Source organism: Oreochromis aureus, linkage group 14, assembly GCF_013358895.1.
Source record: "Oreochromis aureus strain Israel breed Guangdong linkage group 14, ZZ_aureus, whole genome shotgun sequence".
Taxonomy (NCBI): domain Eukaryota; kingdom Metazoa; phylum Chordata; class Actinopteri; order Cichliformes; family Cichlidae; genus Oreochromis; species Oreochromis aureus.
In genome coordinates this window covers 2261341-2278937 of record NC_052955.1, presented here as the reverse complement: position 1 = coordinate 2278937, position 17597 = coordinate 2261341, and the positions used below count along the sequence as shown (strand labels likewise).

The 17597-nt window shown below is 47.1% G+C and overlaps 2 protein-coding genes across 4 annotated transcripts in view; one reads left to right on the top strand and one right to left on the bottom strand.

The window, feature by feature from the left end:
• Positions 1-1913: 1913 nt before the first annotated feature.
• LOC116329786 (integrin-linked kinase-associated serine/threonine phosphatase) lies at positions 1914-6014 on the bottom strand. Of its 3 annotated transcripts, none has more exons than XM_031751869.2 (10): positions 5698-6014; positions 4745-4876; positions 4501-4618; positions 4312-4418; positions 3844-3937; positions 3676-3763; positions 3466-3596; positions 3260-3379; positions 2827-2908; positions 1914-2134 (listed from the first exon to the last, which is right to left on the bottom strand). In XM_031751869.2, the coding sequence occupies exons 1-10, from the start codon at positions 5738-5740 to the stop codon at positions 1994-1996; spliced, it is 1056 nt and encodes a 351-aa protein (XP_031607729.1). In that variant the 5' UTR covers positions 5741-6014; the 3' UTR covers positions 1914-1993. The 3 variants fall into 3 exon arrangements, with proteins under 3 accessions (XP_031607729.1, XP_031607733.1, XP_031607731.1); XM_031751873.2 differs by having other exon boundaries at positions 5777-5958; XM_031751871.2 differs by lacking the exon at positions 5698-6014 and having other exon boundaries at positions 4722-4876.
• A 1020-nt stretch (positions 6015-7034) lies between these two features.
• LOC120432797 overlaps positions 7035-17597 on the top strand; it is a 15786-nt gene continuing 5223 nt past the window's right edge. Inside the window, exons 1-4 of the mRNA XM_039598003.1 lie at positions 7035-7086; positions 7187-7493; positions 13695-13765; positions 15714-16398. Of these exons, the coding sequence (XP_039453937.1) occupies positions 7035-7086; positions 7187-7493; positions 13695-13765; positions 15714-16398 (1115 nt within the window). The remainder of the gene's footprint in view (positions 7087-7186; positions 7494-13694; positions 13766-15713; positions 16399-17597) is intronic.

Sequence of the window (17597 nt, the reverse complement as noted above, 5' to 3'; positions counted from 1 at the left end):
TAAAATATCACACACTACAACTTACATACATAAATATTCCAGGTTTATGTGTAGTTTATATGCATTTGTTTTAAAATTCTGATTAAAACAAATATATCGCCCCAATGTTAAAAAAAACTACACAAATATTTTTTAGCCCTACAAAATTATGTTATTAGTTATCTTTTAATTGTAGTTTTAAATCTTTCATAATTTTAACTTTAAAAAGCAGCAGCAGCGAAAAACACATTTTCAGTGTTTTTCGCTCTGTGATGAATAAAATTGATTGATTGATTGATTGATTGATTGATCATACTTTATTCATCCCGAGGGAAATTGGGTTAAGGCTGCCAGCCGTGCCAGCACCGTCTTACCCTCCGACCATACATACATTACACAAACATCACATGGGGAAGACAGGTCAGAGGGTATAACATGGAAAAAGCACAACATGAGGAAAGATAAGGAGAAAAAATAACTCCCCCAGACTGAGCTCCAACAGGAGATCAGTTTGAGAACAGAAAAAAACACCTCTGCACATAGCACATGAAAAAACTCTTAATACACCAAAGAAACACATGACAAGCAACAGGGTGGGTAAAGGGTGAGAGACAGCCATTTAGACAGTACATCCGGGCCTGCAGCCTGTGCGCTGGTCTCCTTGATCCACCGTCAGCATCGGAAGGAATAAGCGTTGAAGGCGTTTGGAGGGGGGATGAGTGTATGTCTGCATGTGTGTATATGTCTGTGTGTGTGTGTGTGTGTGTGTGTCCAGAGTTCAGCTGAGACAGTGTCCTTCGCCCTGCCAGGCTAAGTAAACAGTCTTCCAGCCAACCCAGGTGGCCTTGCATAGAAAGGGAAGAACAGTCTCAACACAGTCTGTTATCAGGGTGTTGTTGTTCAGCTCCAGCCTTGAGACCGCAGCTGGTGCCGAGAGGGTATCCGCATGAAGTGATGGTGGTTTTAACTTTACTGCGAACAACTCATATGAATTTCAAAGCTGTTCTAACACTCCGACACTGGTCTCTCAATCTGCCGTTGGAGAGCCGCGAGCTTCTCCATGATGTTATCAGACTTACGCTCCGTGATGTTGTCATTCTTGTGCTCAAAGAGCCGATTCTGAGAACTCACGACCGCAGTGAGCTTCTCCAAGATGTGATCCAGTTTGCGCTCAGAGGTCTTGTTCTGAGTATTCACGGCAGCCGTGAGCTTCTCCAAGATCTTATCCGTGCTGCACTCAATGAGCCCATTTTGAGACCTCACGCCTCGTCCCATCGTTTCAATACCAGCGGGCAGCCTTGTGAGGGTTTGAACAGCCGGTTCTGCTTCCTTAATTCTTTGATAAGCCAGGGCCAAGCCAGCTCCGATCAGCAAGAACCCTGTTACCATGGTTCTGAATAGGTAGATATCTTCAGCACTCAGGCTCACCCGAGCCCAGACTTCTCGTTGAGAAAAGGGTGTCAATTGCATTCAGGGACCAGTTGATCCAATCCATAATTCCTCTTTTAGGTTTTAGAGAACAGACTGTGAGAGAGTGTTCCAGGGAAAAGTAATACAAAAAACACGAAATTAGACAAGGACACAAGAGGCTAAGCAGGGAAGCTAAGGGAGAGGAGGAGGAGGAGGAGAAAAGTGCGACCGCCTGACGAAGGCATGTAATCTTTCAAGGCCGAGTGACAAGTGAAACATTTGGCTTTGACCAGCATAATTTCACCTTTCGTTTCTTGTTTATTGGCAGAAAAAAATGGCGTACAAATGTTGTTTTCTTCATCCAGCTGGATTTTTTGTTGCTTCACAGAAGAAAAAAAAAGGGTACCTGCTAGGTGTTTAATGATCGGGCTGCACGGTCTGATGCGTTTCCTCTTCATGTCGCGTTTGTGTTGAGAAAGTTAACAAATTCAAACACTGATGGGACAAATCAGCTGATGGAGACGGAAAATAAAACATTTTTTATTGTAAAACAAGCGGACGTTACATCAGCCACACTGAAACAAAGATGAGGATGATGATGTGTTCAATAGCCAATAGAAACCAGGATCACAGTGACGTTGTCAGCGCAGCCTCGTCTGACCGCCTCACTTGCCAGCTGCTGACAGGCGGCCTCGAACCGCCGCTCCTCCTCCATCTGCCCCGCCCCCTTCTCCTCGCTCCCCTCCTATAGGTATGAAGAGGAGGATGAAGGTCACCCAGCAGAATATTCCGACTGTCGGGACATTTCCTGGTTAAAACACACTGCAGTTCCTCTAACGTCCACCAGGTCAGTCCCCGTAAACTTCACCACAGCAGGAATGAGCATGTTTATAACTCACCTGTTTAACTGGATTAAGGCCAAAACCAGTGGGTGACATCACAGTGGGTGTCTCCATCTTTTGCATACAGTCTCTTTTTTAAAAACACACATATAAGTCTAAACTATGAAGCAGAGCCTCGACTGAACATGCAGACTAAAGGAGCTCGGAAAGAAAAGCGACTGTTTCTTTAAGTTTCATGAAGACGTCTCACCTCTCACTGTGAGATGGTGAAAGATGGACCCTCGGGCCCCTCCTCGATTCGATTAAGGGTCCAGCTTTCACCATCCTACAGTGAGAGGTCAAACGTCTTCATGAAACTTAAAGAAACAGTCGCTTTTCTTCCTGAGCTCCTTAGATTACCTGGGTGACTGCACAGATTACACCTACACAGGTGAAAAACACTTCGGGTCAATCCAAAGTTACATGAAGCTAATCTGCAGACACGCTGACTGCGCTCTTATTTTGTCAGACTCATCCATCGCACTTCCTCCTGACACAGTGATGTGCAGTTTGTATTAACATGTGATTTGTGGTGTTAAAGAGGACGGGCTGATACCTGGAGGACACCGAGGACGAACTTCACGGCTTCGTCGGCTGAGAACACTTTGAACAGGCCGTCACAGGCCAGGATGATGAACCTGCAGAGAGCAGAGACGGTCCTCACACACCTGGGCGACTCCCAGATCACAGCAAACCGAAGCTGTTTAGGTCTAAATCCAGCTGTTTCCACTGTGCAGCATCTTATGTATTAAACACGTTTTATTTCTAGTGAGTGAACTCTCCATCACTCTCTCATTGGCCCCAACAGCCCGTGCACTGATGTAGCTCCACCTTCACTGTCACTACACTGATGCTCAGGTGAGCTCAGGTACACTCTGAGCTCTGATCAGAGATACAGACCAGGTGGGAGATATTTAATCACCAACAGCCGTTTTAAACGTCATGATTCTGTTTCTACATTCGTGGAGCACCGATTGGTCTCTCCTTACCTGTCATTGGGCGTGAGCTGACACCTCCTCAGGTCGGGGGTTGAAATGACGCCACAGCGTTTGTACTGACCGTCCCCGATGGAGCGAGACACCTCCAGGACACCGAGCACGCGGCCGTCCCTGCAGAGACACGAACACATCGCCGTTAGCTGAGGCCGGGGTTCGTAATCAGAGAGGCGCGGGTGGAGGACGGTGAGGGTTCGGACCTGACGGTGCCGCCGGCTCTCTGGATCCTCATCCTCTCCTCGTAGATGGTCGGGTTGTGCTCCTTACTGAGCGCCAGAGTCACCGACCTCCTCTGTCCGTCTGCCGCCGCCTCCATCCGACACATCACTGCCTGCAGACACGGCACAGCAGGAAGTTTAAGACAGGAGGAAAAAGAAGCGCGGGTGGAGGTGAAGAAACGCCCGACTCACCCTGCTGTCTCCCAGGTTGGCCACGTACACCATGTCGTCCACCACCAGCACGCACGTGGCCGTGGAGCCGTCCTTCCACGCCGGTTTCCTGTCCACACAAACAGCTCGTCAACTTTTCCTGCTCCACATTTAAAAACAGCTGCGGCACACTGACGCTCAGAGTCTTACTGGCTCGAGGCCTTCTTCAGGAAGTCTTCGTCGGTCTGCTTGAACGTGTCCAGGAGACACCTCTTAATCAGCTTGTCTGCGTTTTCAGCATCTCCTGAAAGAGACGACGCGCTTTAACCAATGAGAAGGCACCATGGCTCTCACACACTTTATGTCAAAGTAAACTTACAGGTGACTCTGGGTCTCTCTGGACTAGTGCGCCCTCTTGTGGACATGACGTGATATTAAAGCAGTTTAATTCTTCTAATAATTAAACGTGATTTATGTCAGTTTTCACAGTTTTAACATCACTGTTATTACTGTGGCATTAAAACAAGCAGCTGCCTTATCCGTCATCCATCCAATCACGTCTATGACCACACAGCCAGCCGGTAAGCAGGGAAACAGGAGACAGCAGCGACTGGACTTTCAAAATAAGAGCGAGGGGATTGACCACTGCGGGTCGTGAACAGCGTGGAGGAAACTCACCTGTGGGGAACTTCTTGGCGAGAGTGTGATGGAGGTTCTCAGCGGCAAATTGAGAGGCTCGAGCGCCGCCGTGGCCGTCGAACACGGCGAAGTACGACACACGGGACCTGCAGACAAAGACATGACGTCAGAGAGACGACACAGAGGAGCCGTGACCGATCATGGTTGGTGGGCGTGGCTTCCTCTTACACGTTTCCTGGCAGTGTGGACAGACACCCGCTCATGTCCGGCAGCAGCACATGAGCGTCCTGCATCTCCTCACGCTCGCCACGTCTTGCCGCCACGTATCCTCTGAGCACTGGTAGGCCTAGACACACAAAGAGAACGTGAGACGGCGGCGTGCGCCCTCGCCTCTGCGAGTCGTATTCACGTGTGCTCGCGTCTGATTGGAGGAAAAGAAGCAAACAAACATTGTGGTGGAACAGCTGAAGACCTTCTTTGCAAACTTTCTTGACCTCCTCCTCCTTCCTGTGTGCTTCATCTCGTTTCCGTTTCAACCTTTTCTCCTCCTCCTCTTCTTCTCTGGTGGTTTGGGGTGGAGTTGTGAGCGCTGCTGGAGCAGGACCTGAGGAGGAATCACATCAAATATTAGCCCGATGTCCTTCCTGACACAACCCTCGCCATTTACCTGCATTTGTTCCTGCATTCATCACAGTCTAACATCACCAAAGTCAAACACTCCACATCTATCCAGCAGGAGGATAGAAAATATCCTCCTGCTGGATAAAGATGGAGGAGGAGGAAGGTGTGTTTGAGGGCAGCGAGACAGAAAGAAAGGTAGGAGTGTGGAAGTGACAGCAGGAACTGGTAAAGAGCAGTGACTGATGTGGAAAGTGAGGCCAGGAGCATCAAAGTTAGAGGACAGGATGAGATGGTCTGGGCATGTGCAGAGGAGTATGGAGGGGCAGGGTGAGATGGAGGCAGATGATAAGATGATGATGACTCAGAGACAACAGCACCAGCGGCTGTTGGTGTTCAGATGTCACAGAGACAACCTGTCTGGCTGTTCCTCGCTGACACCAGTTGTTAATAATCAAAGAGATCAATAACTGCGAGTTTACGCGGATATATCGAGTTTTGGGGGGGGAAAAAAATTCACTAAAACCACGTTATGCAAGGAAATACGTCACTTTTCATTTTCCCGGTGCTGTGCTGGCTATTTAGGGCTTTTAAAGTCAGATTTCACCTTTTGGAGGTGAAAAACTGTTGCTGAGCTAATGAAACCTGCAGCTGCTGACCGATAAATCGATGCGTAATCGATCAGTCATATCTGTGGGGTGTGAACTGAAGCACGGCTCCCGCAGCAGTAACGCTAACGTTAGCTCACTCGGCTCTCTGATGGATCCTTAGCCCCGCTGATAAGGTTAAATCTTCCCGTTAACTCACCGGAGGTCTGAGTCGGTTCCGGCAGATCGTCGAACAGATCCATCCCGCTGCCCCGCAACAAGCTAACTAACCCGGATACCTGAGCGAACCGCCGCTCCTGCCCCAGCTCTCCGTGTCCGGGTGTCCGTGTCTGGGTGTGTGAGCTGACCCAGTCCGGGTTTAACCGACACGATTATTAAAGCGGGCCAAACTGTGCTAAAGACCTGCTGTCGCTTCTTTTGCAGCAGGAACTGTTCTTCATCTGCAGCCTCAGAGCTAGCCCTGCATTAGCAACACACGGCTACACACAACGTACTTCCGGCCGCTGCTTTCAAAACAAAAGCTTCAAAATGTCCGGAAGTCTGTGAAGGAAGCTTTAAAAAAAGACAACTTCGTTTCCATAGCATCGTTACGTTTATAAGGACCTAAAGTTTTAGCAGTTGCACAAATTTTGCTACATTAGGTTTTATTTAATTATGTTTTACATGTTTCTGTGAAATAATAAAGAACATTGACAAACAGTGACCAGCAGCAAGTGTTCTGTGGACCAGCAGAGAGTGTGTGTGTTCATCTGCTAATCAGAAGGTTGGTGGTCTATCCCTGACTGCACCAGCCAAAGGATCCTTGGGCAAGATACTGATGCATCCATTGGAGTGTGAATGTTGGAAAGCACTTAGGTGGGAAAAGCAAATGTGCCTGTGTGAATGAGGCATGCTGTATAAAGTGCTTTGAGTGCTCGACTAGAGAGTCCATCCATAACTCCTCCAGCTGTCCACGTCACAGATCAGTATTTTGGATCCATAGCCAGGAAAATCCCCGGTCAGATCTCAGTCTGATCTTAACTTAAATAAGTGAGCATAACCTTGTGAGTCTGTCACTCACTGACACACAGAGGAGCGTCTGAATAAGTGATGTTTCATCTTCATCCTGACAGAAACTGAGGTTACATGTCATAAAACAAGTAAAACGTGTATTTGATAAAAGACTTAAGAACTATTTGTTGATCCCAGGCTGCTGACAGCTAACACAGTAATGTTGAAGTTACGGTGCTGCATTTGTGTCTTATTTGTCTGCGCAGACAGGTGTGCAGCCGAAGCAGACGTGCTCGCGTGCAGTTCTGCAGAAGGCTGACAGCGCATTCAGTTCAGTTTTTTATGTAGCACCAAATCACAATAAGCTCTTTGGCCTCCTCAAAAAAGCTTATTGTGAGGTGAAGACCCTACAATGATGCACAGGCTGAATCCTGATTGGTTGAAAAGTGGACATGACCAGGAAATAGAGTGAAAGCAGAGATCACTGCATTAAGGGCGAGATGTTAAAAGCAGGTTAACACACACACGCACACTCAGGTGTCCGTGATGGCACCCTCTGCTGCCAGAGAACAGCCACCGCAGAAGACCATCCGCACAGGCTCTTCACAGCACACTCCTCTCCCTCCTTCCCTTCCCTCCTTGGCTCCTTCGCCCGCCTCTGGCCTCTCATTGGCTGCTCGGCTGCTGCTCTCTTCCAGCTGGCTGGCAGCAGCAGCGACTGTGGGTGTTCGGATGTCCCACACTCACAGAGAGCCTGAACCTCTCAGCTGCAGCTGATCTCGGAGCTCCTGCGGGGAACATGCGTCTCTGTGAGCTCTGCCTCTGGACCTGCTGGGCTGCAGCGCTCTGCTCCGCGGCACTGCAGCCCGCCGGGCACGCACAACAGCACGCGGGGCTGGAGAGGAGCCCGACCGGGGGGAGAAGGCTGAGCGCGGGCACAACTACGGCAGCACCGCGGGGGAGCGGGGGGAAGTCCGGGGACCGCCGGAGGGCAGCTCCGAGAGGGTGAGCACCGCACATATGACCATCACAATCCACTGCACACCAACAACCCAAATAATTCACTTATAATCAGCCGGGCTGCTGTCGGTCTGCGGCTCAGTTCGTCTGAAATCATCTGAGAGGAGAGAACAAAAAACTTTGTGTGTCCTGGTCGTGGTGACGTCACACCTGTGTGTAAACAGGCAGCAGGACAGGAAGGCTCAGCTGAGTGAGGAGCTTTGGTTGTGTGCTTTGTGTTGGCTTGTCCCGCAGGTGTGCTGTCTGCTGTTTAAATCTCTATCATCACAGACACAACATGACTTCAGCTTCAGGCTGTGCAGGTGTGACCCTCAGGTGAGTGGTTGTGCAGGTATTACTCATCCTGACTGATTTCTCTCTAGTTCTGCTTTGTGCTCTGCTGGTGTCATCCAGCTGCTGGGACCTGCTGCACAGGTGCACCAGCTCCTCCTCTGTGTCCACGGGAGCTGTAGAAGAGCATCTCCCTGAGGAGCAGGAGGAGCACTGCACGAGTGCTACAGTAAGACCTCCATCATGCTCCTCGTGCACGTTTCTGACCGACTGACTGTCAGAATCAGACTGCAGGAGGGCCAAACCTGCTGCACGGGAACCTTTGTTCACAGCACTGTGCAGAACCAACAGGTCCAGCTCTGGTGGATGAGAGCAGGCTCACACTGAGCACAAGAGACAGAGTCTGGAGACGCCGCAGTGAAAGTTACGACGCCTTCAGCCACATCCAGCAGGACCGGCTCGGCACCCTGGGGAGGAATATCCTCGGATGGTCCCACAGACCTCTGGGTGTTAGCTACCGGTACCTGAGTGCCCTTGGAAACCAGGATGACATCCTCAGACTCTGTCAGGCCTGGTGCACCTGCAGTGGGCCCTGGGCTCCTTCTGGTGGAGGACGATGCCTGGCCTCAGAGAGTGCAGGCATTTCTTTAATGACGAAGGCATTGATGCCACCGATCGGCGCTCATGCTCCTCAGACCTGAATCCAGAGGTGAGGTTTGTGTATCGCACCGCAGGAGCTCACGGATGCCCTGACCTAGGTCTGGGAGGAGCTGATCACCTCCCATCAGGAGAATGCACAGATGTTTGTGGGACGTTTCGGGCACGTAGAGCTGGATGCTTGAAGGTGGATTTGGACACCTGTAGGCAGCTCAAGTTTGCAGGAGGGGACTGATATCTGATTTCCAGCTTCTCACACACACAATCTAGAAAATCTTTAAAACAGTCGACATCATGTGAACAGATTCACAGATATTGAAGCTCAAAAATATTTTTATCAAACTAGATGTTTGATGTCTCTGTTCATATTCAATCCAAAACGTGTGATGCTGTTCTTATTTTTGAAAAATAAGCAAATTCATATTAATGGATAAGACCAAAGTCCTGCTTCATCGTGCAGGCCTCAGGTGAGGCTGCTGCACACATTAAAACAGCTGGATCACCCTGAACAACATGGCTGAGAGCATCTGGTCTACCTGTCTGTGATGTAGTGTGACCGTAAGGCAGCTCAGGAATATGTGTGTGTGTGCGTGTGTGCGTGCGTGCGTGCGCGCATTGACAGTGCAGGTTTAGGGGTAGATTCAGGCTCAGGTCGGGGTTATCGTCCTTATAAATAGTGCGTGTTTAAACAGAGCCGGTTTAAAGGCGGAAAGCAGACATGTTTGTGTGAAGAAGCAGGCCTCGTTGGCTTCAGCGTACTGTCAGAGGAAGTGGCGCCGATTTAGCGTCACGCTCTCCAAACGCTTTAAATGATCAAACGTACACACGACGTTTTTTGGTCCCACGGTCCACGTAAAGCTGATTTGCTTGCAGGTTTTGTTTTTGGTGCTGTGACCCATAAAATGATCTTTTAAATTTGAGTGGAAATTGTTGTCACGTGATGTGATCACATGACCTTCAACATGTGATTTAAGGTGGTGTAATTTTGTGTGTTATTGTGTGGTGAAGTGCAGGTGTGCTCAGGTAAAATGGGAGAGTGCGAGTTGGTGATATTGTCATGAATATAGTCACTCCTGTGGCAGTGAGATTGGTAGGCTTCCAGAAGCTGGCCAATCAGAAGAAGGTGGGGAGTTTCTGAGACTCAGTCTTTAAGGACAGAGGCTGGAGAATAATCCAGCGTCCTCTGCTGTTCGTGTTCACATACATTAGCATCTGCAGGGAAACCAAAATCCTGCCACTTTGCTCCTGACAAACTCTTTATAACAAACATTGTTTGTTTGCTGTGAGATAAATACATTAAAAGTCTTCTTCTGCTGAGTCTGCAGAGGGTCTCCTACATAAAACCACAGAAGAAGAAAATGCTGCTTATTGCAGAGTTGCATTAATTTCAGCAGCAAACATTTGTTTGTTCAAAAGTCAAAATCCTTTAAAGATTTTCTGTACAAATCAAAGAAGTTCTGCTGTGAATCTGCCAGACATCACAAAGTCCAACTTTAGTTTGAACACATTTTTCTTTTCTTATCGTGCACATGCTGCACATTGAATGACCCGAGTGTCTGCAGCAGGAACCACATTACAGCAACATCTGCTGATGGTGGAGATGCTGTCTGACAGATGACAGATTAATGTTTAGCGTGCAGAACAGCACCCGTCTGTCTGCTGCTGAAGGAGTTTAATCTCAAACAGAAGAAGAAGCTGCTGCGACTAAAACCAGCATAGATCAGTTTAACGACAGCAGCTCTGCTCTGCGTCCATGTATCAATCAGAAAGTAGAGTTTTTGTTTTATTTTATTTGTGTAATTAAATGCTCAACGCTGTGCTTACTTTTGTCCTGTATCGATACTTTTACATTTTCCTGCTTATATTAAGTTTCTTTGTATAGATGTGTTATTAGCACACATATTGACAGTGTTTCTGTGTCGATCTATACTGCTCATTTCAGTTCCATACTTTTTTCTGTTAGAGCAGCTTTGCATGAGTCACAGTTTAAAATAATCCCTCTTTATGTCGTTCTGGGCCTTGATGCAGCCCGTCAGTTCATTCTCTATCTGAAACAAGCCGTTTTCATTTCTGTCCCCACAAAGGATCTTTCTTCTGATTGGCTGCCCCTCATAGATATTAGGTGGGCAGAGCTTCTCAACATGAGGTGACCGTACTAGAGCTATACCTTTTCTATGACCTCACAGATCCAAGAGTAGAAAAAACTGTAATAAACTGGGTATTTAGAGCTTGTAGTATTTAAAATTTTGGTCATGTTTAAAATGAGCGTTTCCCTCTGGAACAGGAGATGTACGACAGGAAATACCAAAAAACCTCCACGTTAATAAATAAAACGTTTTATCCACCCTTCTCAGCTTCTCCAGCACATTTCTGTGGTTTCTTTTATAGCACTTGATTTTTTTGTCACTAATCGACCGTCCCGTCAGAGCAGAGAAAGCTCAGACTGACTGAGGGCGAGCTTTGTGTTTGTAGTTTTCTTTGTGGATGAAATGTGGAGGCCAACAGGCTGCTTAGTGTCTGAAGGCTAAAGGAGAGATTCTTTGAAGCTCAAAGTGTCTGAGAGCGTAGGAAGCAAACACAGGCTCGTGGTTTCAGAGAAGCTGTGAACTCCCTGGCTCGACCCGACTCTGGCTCCTTCCTGACTTCTGGGTCATTCTTGTAGGTCTTTGGTGTTGGTAGAACTCTGGGATAATGTCCCCAAAAAGTCAGTGAAACAACCGTGTGTGTGTTTATGCCCCTCCCCCTTCACCTGACGTGGCGCAGGTTGTAGTCATTTTAACAGAACCGCTTGTAATGAAAATATAAGACTCAGCACTGTGCTTCGTCCCCATCACCGTGTTATTGTTGTCAGCTTAACTTCATCAATCCCTCGTTTCCTTAAAGTGCAGCGATTAGATGACTGATTAGTTGTTTGAGAAACAGTTAATTTTATAAAAGCTGCTGCAAAATGAAACGCTGTCTGCATGTGCACGCATGACCTGGAGAAGGGTCGTTACTCTGTTTGTAGAACGATTTGTTCTCAGTCACTTTCCTGAGGAAAGATTTCTTATTTTTAGCTTCTGATGTGTTTCTACTAAACTGAATGTGTTTCGATTTACTATTGATTAACCTGATTAATGAAAACATTCTTGGCAAATGCTTTCGCTTTCGTCCGTCTTGCGCCGTCTTCCTTTCACTTGCTGGCTATTGTGGATCATCATATTTGATCAGGTGAAAGCTGTTTTAAAGTGGGAGAAGCTAAAACACTTGTTTCAGAGAGAGGACACAGTTCCAGTATAAGATAAAGAAGGATTATTTTAAACCGTAGCTCATAGAAATATGGTTCTGGAAATGATTCGACACTTCAGATTATTCTGCAGTTTGAATAATTTGGGGATTATTCGATGATTGTGTTACTCTAAGGCTGCAGGTGAAAGCATCAACAAAACGTATTTAAGCTGAGCTTTTTGTCGTGCTTTGCAGACTCAGGGAAATCCTTCGAATGTCTTTGTATTAAAGGTCTTAAAGTCTTAAATTTAATCTGGTGAACCAGCAGAAATCCTGCGACGTGCTTATTTCTATCAGCTGCCGTGCCTGTATGAAGGGGTCTTTGCTCTAACTTGTACCCCTGCCCCTCTCTCCGGACTCACCCGTCTGTGTGTATACAGGTTCAGGACTGTATGTGTGGTAATGCTAAATCTTTGTTTGGACACACACTGATCCCGGTGTGAGTTAGTGGGGCCTCCTGTGCTGCTACAATACGACCGGTACGCTGTGAGTAATGATTAAATCCTCTGCAGAGAAGCTGTGTCCACACTCGCTCGGCTACATTTAACAAACAGCGTCTCATCTCTGCCGCGGCCCCCGAAACCCGAACCAAGCCCCGAGCCCGCTTTATTCATCGCTGTCAGTGTTATATCGTCAGACCGCCATGTTGCTTTCATGTCTGAACATCAGAAGATCTCCAGCCTAAACAATTTATATAATCAATTTTCTCCCACTTACCCGGGTCACAGAGATACCCTCACATTCCCCTCCACATCCACTTCCTTGCGATTCCGAGATGTTCTTGAAGCAAGCCTGCAGCCCGGATTATTCTTAAGCGTTTTTCAGCTGCAAAGCGAGAACTGGATCAGTATTTGATGTTGGATGGTGTTTGGTTTTTCGAAGCTGTCTCCAGGTGCACAAAGACCAGTTTTCAGACTGCTCTATGGACTTGGCTTCAAAGGATTGCAGTGAAGTTGCTGCCGAGACAGAACTTTCTCTGTTAATGAATATTGGAGAACTTCCCACAGTTACCAGGACTCCCACAGCGTTCTTTACAATCTAGAACTAGTTCCACTTATTTTCAGTGGAGAAACATCAGTGGCATTTCCCAAAAGTGTAGTCTAACACACAAATGTCTCTATCAAAAATATGCACCATTTACTTTTAGGCTGTCCATCTTCGGGTCTTTGTGTGACCTCAGACTGACTCCATAACTTGTGTTGCACTGAATTTGACCAGTTCAGGACTTGGTTTTGGGACCTCTTGGAAACTTGCTGTTCAGGCTGTCTCAGTTTCTTCACTTTTAATGTGAATGTGAGTAAAATACACTTCAGTGATATTTAATCTCTGGTTTTGGAGCATTTTGTACCACTTTTCCTCTGAAACGCAGCTGGACAACAGTCTAGAACCAGCTCCCCTGGTGTGGAAGAGTTCTTGGGTGGATTTAAGTGGTCTCGATGCCAGAAAGACTCACAAAGACCTTTTGTCTTTGGGAAGTGTTTCTAGAGTGATTTCCACTTTGGTTTCGTCGTTCTAGATTTGAATTAATCTCAGACTCAGTTTTGGATTTAGAGCATTTGTCTCGGAAACAAAACACGAACCCTAATGCTCAGGATTTAGCCTCTTTAGGGCTCTGATTGGCTGTTTGGGATCATGTTTTCCCTGCAGGGTGATCCAACACCCTTGATCAGCTGACTGCTTGTGTTAAGCTTTCAAACAAATCCTTTCTCTGGTTTCCCTTACACTTCCTGTTGTACACAGCTGTGGAGTCACACTGGCCCGTCACTTTGATGAGGGGCAGCGGCTCTTGATCCAAGGTTTGTCTGTGAATTGACTCCTTTTTCCAGAAGACCTGCGAGGTAACGGTTTACTGGGAATGTTAAAATGTTTTATTGGAGGACAGTGAACCCAGCAGCAAACAGCGGACTGGCTGTTTGTAAGGAGGGAATGTTTTTTACCTTTTATTACTTCTAAATCAAGTGCTAAAGTTTAAAACGCCTCCTTTCTCTGCAGGCCTCGAGTATGTGGAGATCGCTGCTGTGCTGGATGGACGCTGTCGCCTAAAACCAGGGGATGCACCAAACGTGAGTATGACATGAGGGAACCACCACTAGCATGAATTGTGTTAGAAGTGTTCTTTATTTTAGTCACCATCACTCATCTTGCTGTGCAGTTTAACAAATCTGCAGCACACACCTGCAACAAACATGCACACTGATCCATCTGCAGATTTGGTTGATTTTGGTCCTCAGGGTGCAGCCCAGATGGATGCCCATAGCATCCACCCAGCGTCCAGCTGCTGAGTCTGCACAGAGGGGTCTGATAATGCAGGTCAGGTGGAGCTGCTGTCAGCGCGCATCACAGTTCAAAGTGTGAAATGATGCTGGGTGGTGGAGTCCACATGCAGAGCTGGATTTATGCGCTCCACCTGCAGACCTGCAGGCGCTCCCACAGAACAAAGTTTAAAGCAGAGTTGCTTCTCAAAGCTAACAGTTCATTTTTAATTCATAAAATCTGAACCTGCTTCTTCCTGTTAATCAAAGGAAACCTCTGGTGCTGATAAACGAAGCTAACATGGAAACAGCAAAAGCTGCTGAAACATTAGTGGAGACGATGAGCAAGAAATTCACTTCCTGAGTCCGTAAAAACACTGAGCGCTCACTGTTGAACTCAGATTTGAAGCCAGCCTCGTGTGGACATTAATTAGTTTGATTAGCATTTATTAGCTAAAACCAAACAACTTATTTTCACCCTCTGTCACAGGGTCACATGATTGATTTGTTTGTCCAGATCACATTCAGACCAGAGGAGAATAAACTGGGTGATTGTTCTTCAGCTTCTCTCTTCATATCAGCAAAAACAAATCAAACTGTGAAACCTCATCATGACGTCCCAGACAAAACATGCAGGATATAATGGGATATTATATTATACACGTCTCTGTGTGTGTGTTGTTGTTATTCTGTGCAGATTAGCTGCATATAAAAGTAATTTTACACACATAGATCCTAATGGTTTCTTTCAGGACGGGATTATGGGAATTGTCTGAAGCAGAAACTCGTGAATAGAAACAGATTTAGCCCCTAACTCGCTTTCTCACACACACACACACACACACACACACACACACACACACACACACACACACACACACACAGCTCAGGGTGTGCAGAGTGAAGTTTTGTGCTGAGCCACGTTGTTCTGAGTGGTTGGCCTGCAGACTCACAGTTTCTGTTTGTCAGACAGGAAATGCAGATCAAACCAAAGAGAATAAAACTCTGGTTATCCTGAGAAACTGCAGAGTTAAAAACCTGTTTTAATCTCAGCCCCCCCTCTCTGCGTGACGCAGCAGTAACCTGCAGGCCGAACTGCTCACAGATGCTGGTTTCTGGAAGTGTTCCTGAGCACATGCGCTGATGTTTTAATGCAGTGCTGCTGACGCTCACAGAGAATCCTCCAGGTTCGCTTCCCTCGATGATGAGATGTGCTATATATGTGCTATATGTATGGATGTTCACAGATGTTCACAGTGAGGAACATTATTGTGAAACTGCTCTAGTTTGAAGACGCAGATTTTTGCAGAGTGGTCAGCCTCTGCTCATCTGTCCTTCTGAGAAACCCCGCCTCCTTAACATGCTCTTTTTACACCTGATCATGTTACCGACCCATCTTTCACCTACAAAGTGCGTTGTGATGAGTGTTACAGCTGCATTCTGCCTAAAAGCCACCAGATGGCGATAACTGTGCAAACAGACATAGAAAACAGCTTTTTGCTGACCCCTGTAGACATCTCCCTGCTGAGTTTGGGCCTCAGTCTTTCGTTGTGGGTCACATTAAATAATAATAAGTCTACATTTCAAATGGAGGATTATTTGTGGTATGCTCATTAGCTAATGACTTATGACTGATGGTCCATTAGCCAATGAGCTGCTGGTTTCACAGTGAGACCAGCCCCGCCTTGTTACATCAGGGTATTTGACTGCTGTCTATGCTGCAGTAATGTTCTATTAATTACGCGCGCTTCTTCTTCAGCCAGGTGTTCTCCTCCCTGCCGTAACGGGGCCCTGTGTCGACGGTTCAACAGGTGCGTGTGCAGACGAGGTTTCCATGGTTACCGCTGTCAGCTGCCCATGGCAACTCTTTCTGCACCAGGACACCTGCTGACATCCATCAACCCGACAGAGTTCCCGGTCCACCTCAGACCCCTCCGGGTCCCACCACAACCAGCTCTGAGCCCCCAGAGAAGCACCAAACCTGCTGCCAGCTCACCTCCACCCGAACCTCCACCTGAACCTTCAGACCCGAACCCGACTTCCGCTCAGGCTGATGGAGAGAAGGACACAAAGGTCCCTGACTCTGGTCCTGCCAAGGCTGCAGGCTTTGGAGGTCAAACTGAAGGGAATAACGGAGCTGACAGTGGAGGAGGTGTTTCCAAGCGGTTTCTGACTCGAGAGGAGAACCAAGCCTCCCCAAAAAGTCCCACTGTAATCCGGCTAGATCCAGATCCTGAACAAGGGCTGACAGCCTCCAATCAGAGTTCTGATTCTGGATCGGAAGCAGAGGAGAGGAGATCAGGCACTTTTGAAACGCCTCCACCCAAGTTTGATCCAGGACAGGACAAAGAGGATCAGAATGAGGGGAAAGCAAGGATAGAGGAGAAGGAAAGGAGGACAGAAGAGAGGAAGGAGAAAAAGATGGCGGGAGCAAAAAAGCTGAGGTAACAAAAGACTCATCTTCTTTATCTTCTCATCTCCTCTTTTTCTTTCCTAACCTCCTTGTTTCCACTCCTCTGTCCTGGGTCACAAAAATAAAATCCCTCCTGAGTTTTTCTGGTCCACTCTTCCTCGACCTTGATGGGAAACTTTAACTCTGTAACTCTCTTTATTTAAGCTCAGAGCGTGTTTAAAGTCAAGGTGGGGGACAGTCTAACCTCCTCTCCTTTCACAAAGGATCCTCCAGTGTCTCCTTTGCTAAAGGAGATGATGAAGGATACACTGAGGCACCTTTCCTTAGTATCTGGAGAGTTTAACCAGCTGTTTTGTAGCTCCTCTTTGTCCTTCTCTCTCCTGCTTTTTCTTCTTCCTTATCATCACTGCACAGTCAGTGCCGTTCTCTGTTCAGACACCAGGTGGAGCTCTTTATTTGATTATAGACGCTGTACTGTGCACTGTATTTTGTACAAAGATCAGGCACTACTTCCCGAAGCTGCTGGAGGCTTTAAAAGTTTTTAAATGTTCCAGAATTAGCTGGGAAAACTTCTCCATCCATCCTGATCTTTGTTCCACGAATCCGTCACCTCAGATCCAGATGAGGAGATGGGAAGAAAGACCTGAGCTTTCACTTCTCCGGAGAATCTGACCTCTGCTGAAACCCAGATTCACAAACTGAAAGTCAGCACGACCCTCGAGTCATAGGTCAGGTGGTGGAGGTCAAAGGTTAGAGCCAAGGTCCCTACAGGCTGTGGGAGGGTGGAGGAATGTTTAATGTTCTGTCTGCTGCAGATTAAACAGAAGTTTTTTCACAGTAAAGACCTTTTTCATCACAACAACAAGAGGGTTGCTAAGGATGCCTCTGAGTTTGTGTAGATTTTGGATAAACACCGAACCCCTCTGATCGGGGACAGAGTGTCAGCAATTCATCTCTTTCCTTCTCTGGTATGAAATCATGGCTTTGGGTGTCTGCTGATAATTTTGGTATTAAACAAGGATTTAATAGTTCATCAACACTTATTTATCAACAAAAACCTAAAGTTTTTTTTTCTAGCTGCATATCAAACCTGCATTAACATCAGGTCGGTGTTCGGTGTTGTTTTGGTGTCTTGAGCTTACATCATCCTGAGGACGGCTTGAGAAACTTCGTCTTGATGAGGAAGGTTTTTACCAACACCTTACCTTCAGGTGTCTGTTGTTACCTTTG

Bases quoted from the DNA above. Each gene is read 5' to 3' on its own strand.
- LOC116329786 (XM_031751869.2), bottom strand. From the start codon at position 5,740: ATGGATCTGTTCGACGATCTGCCGGAACCGACTCAGACCTCCG. The intron at 3,380-3,465 runs GTCCGAACCCTC...GTGTCTCTGCAG, and splicing joins AGAGCCGGCGGCACCGTCAG to GGACGGCCGCGTGCTCGGTG. The intron at 2,135-2,826 runs GTATCAGCCCGT...TCATACCTATAG, and splicing joins TCGTCCTCGGTGTCCTCCAG to GAGGGGAGCGAGGAGAAGGG.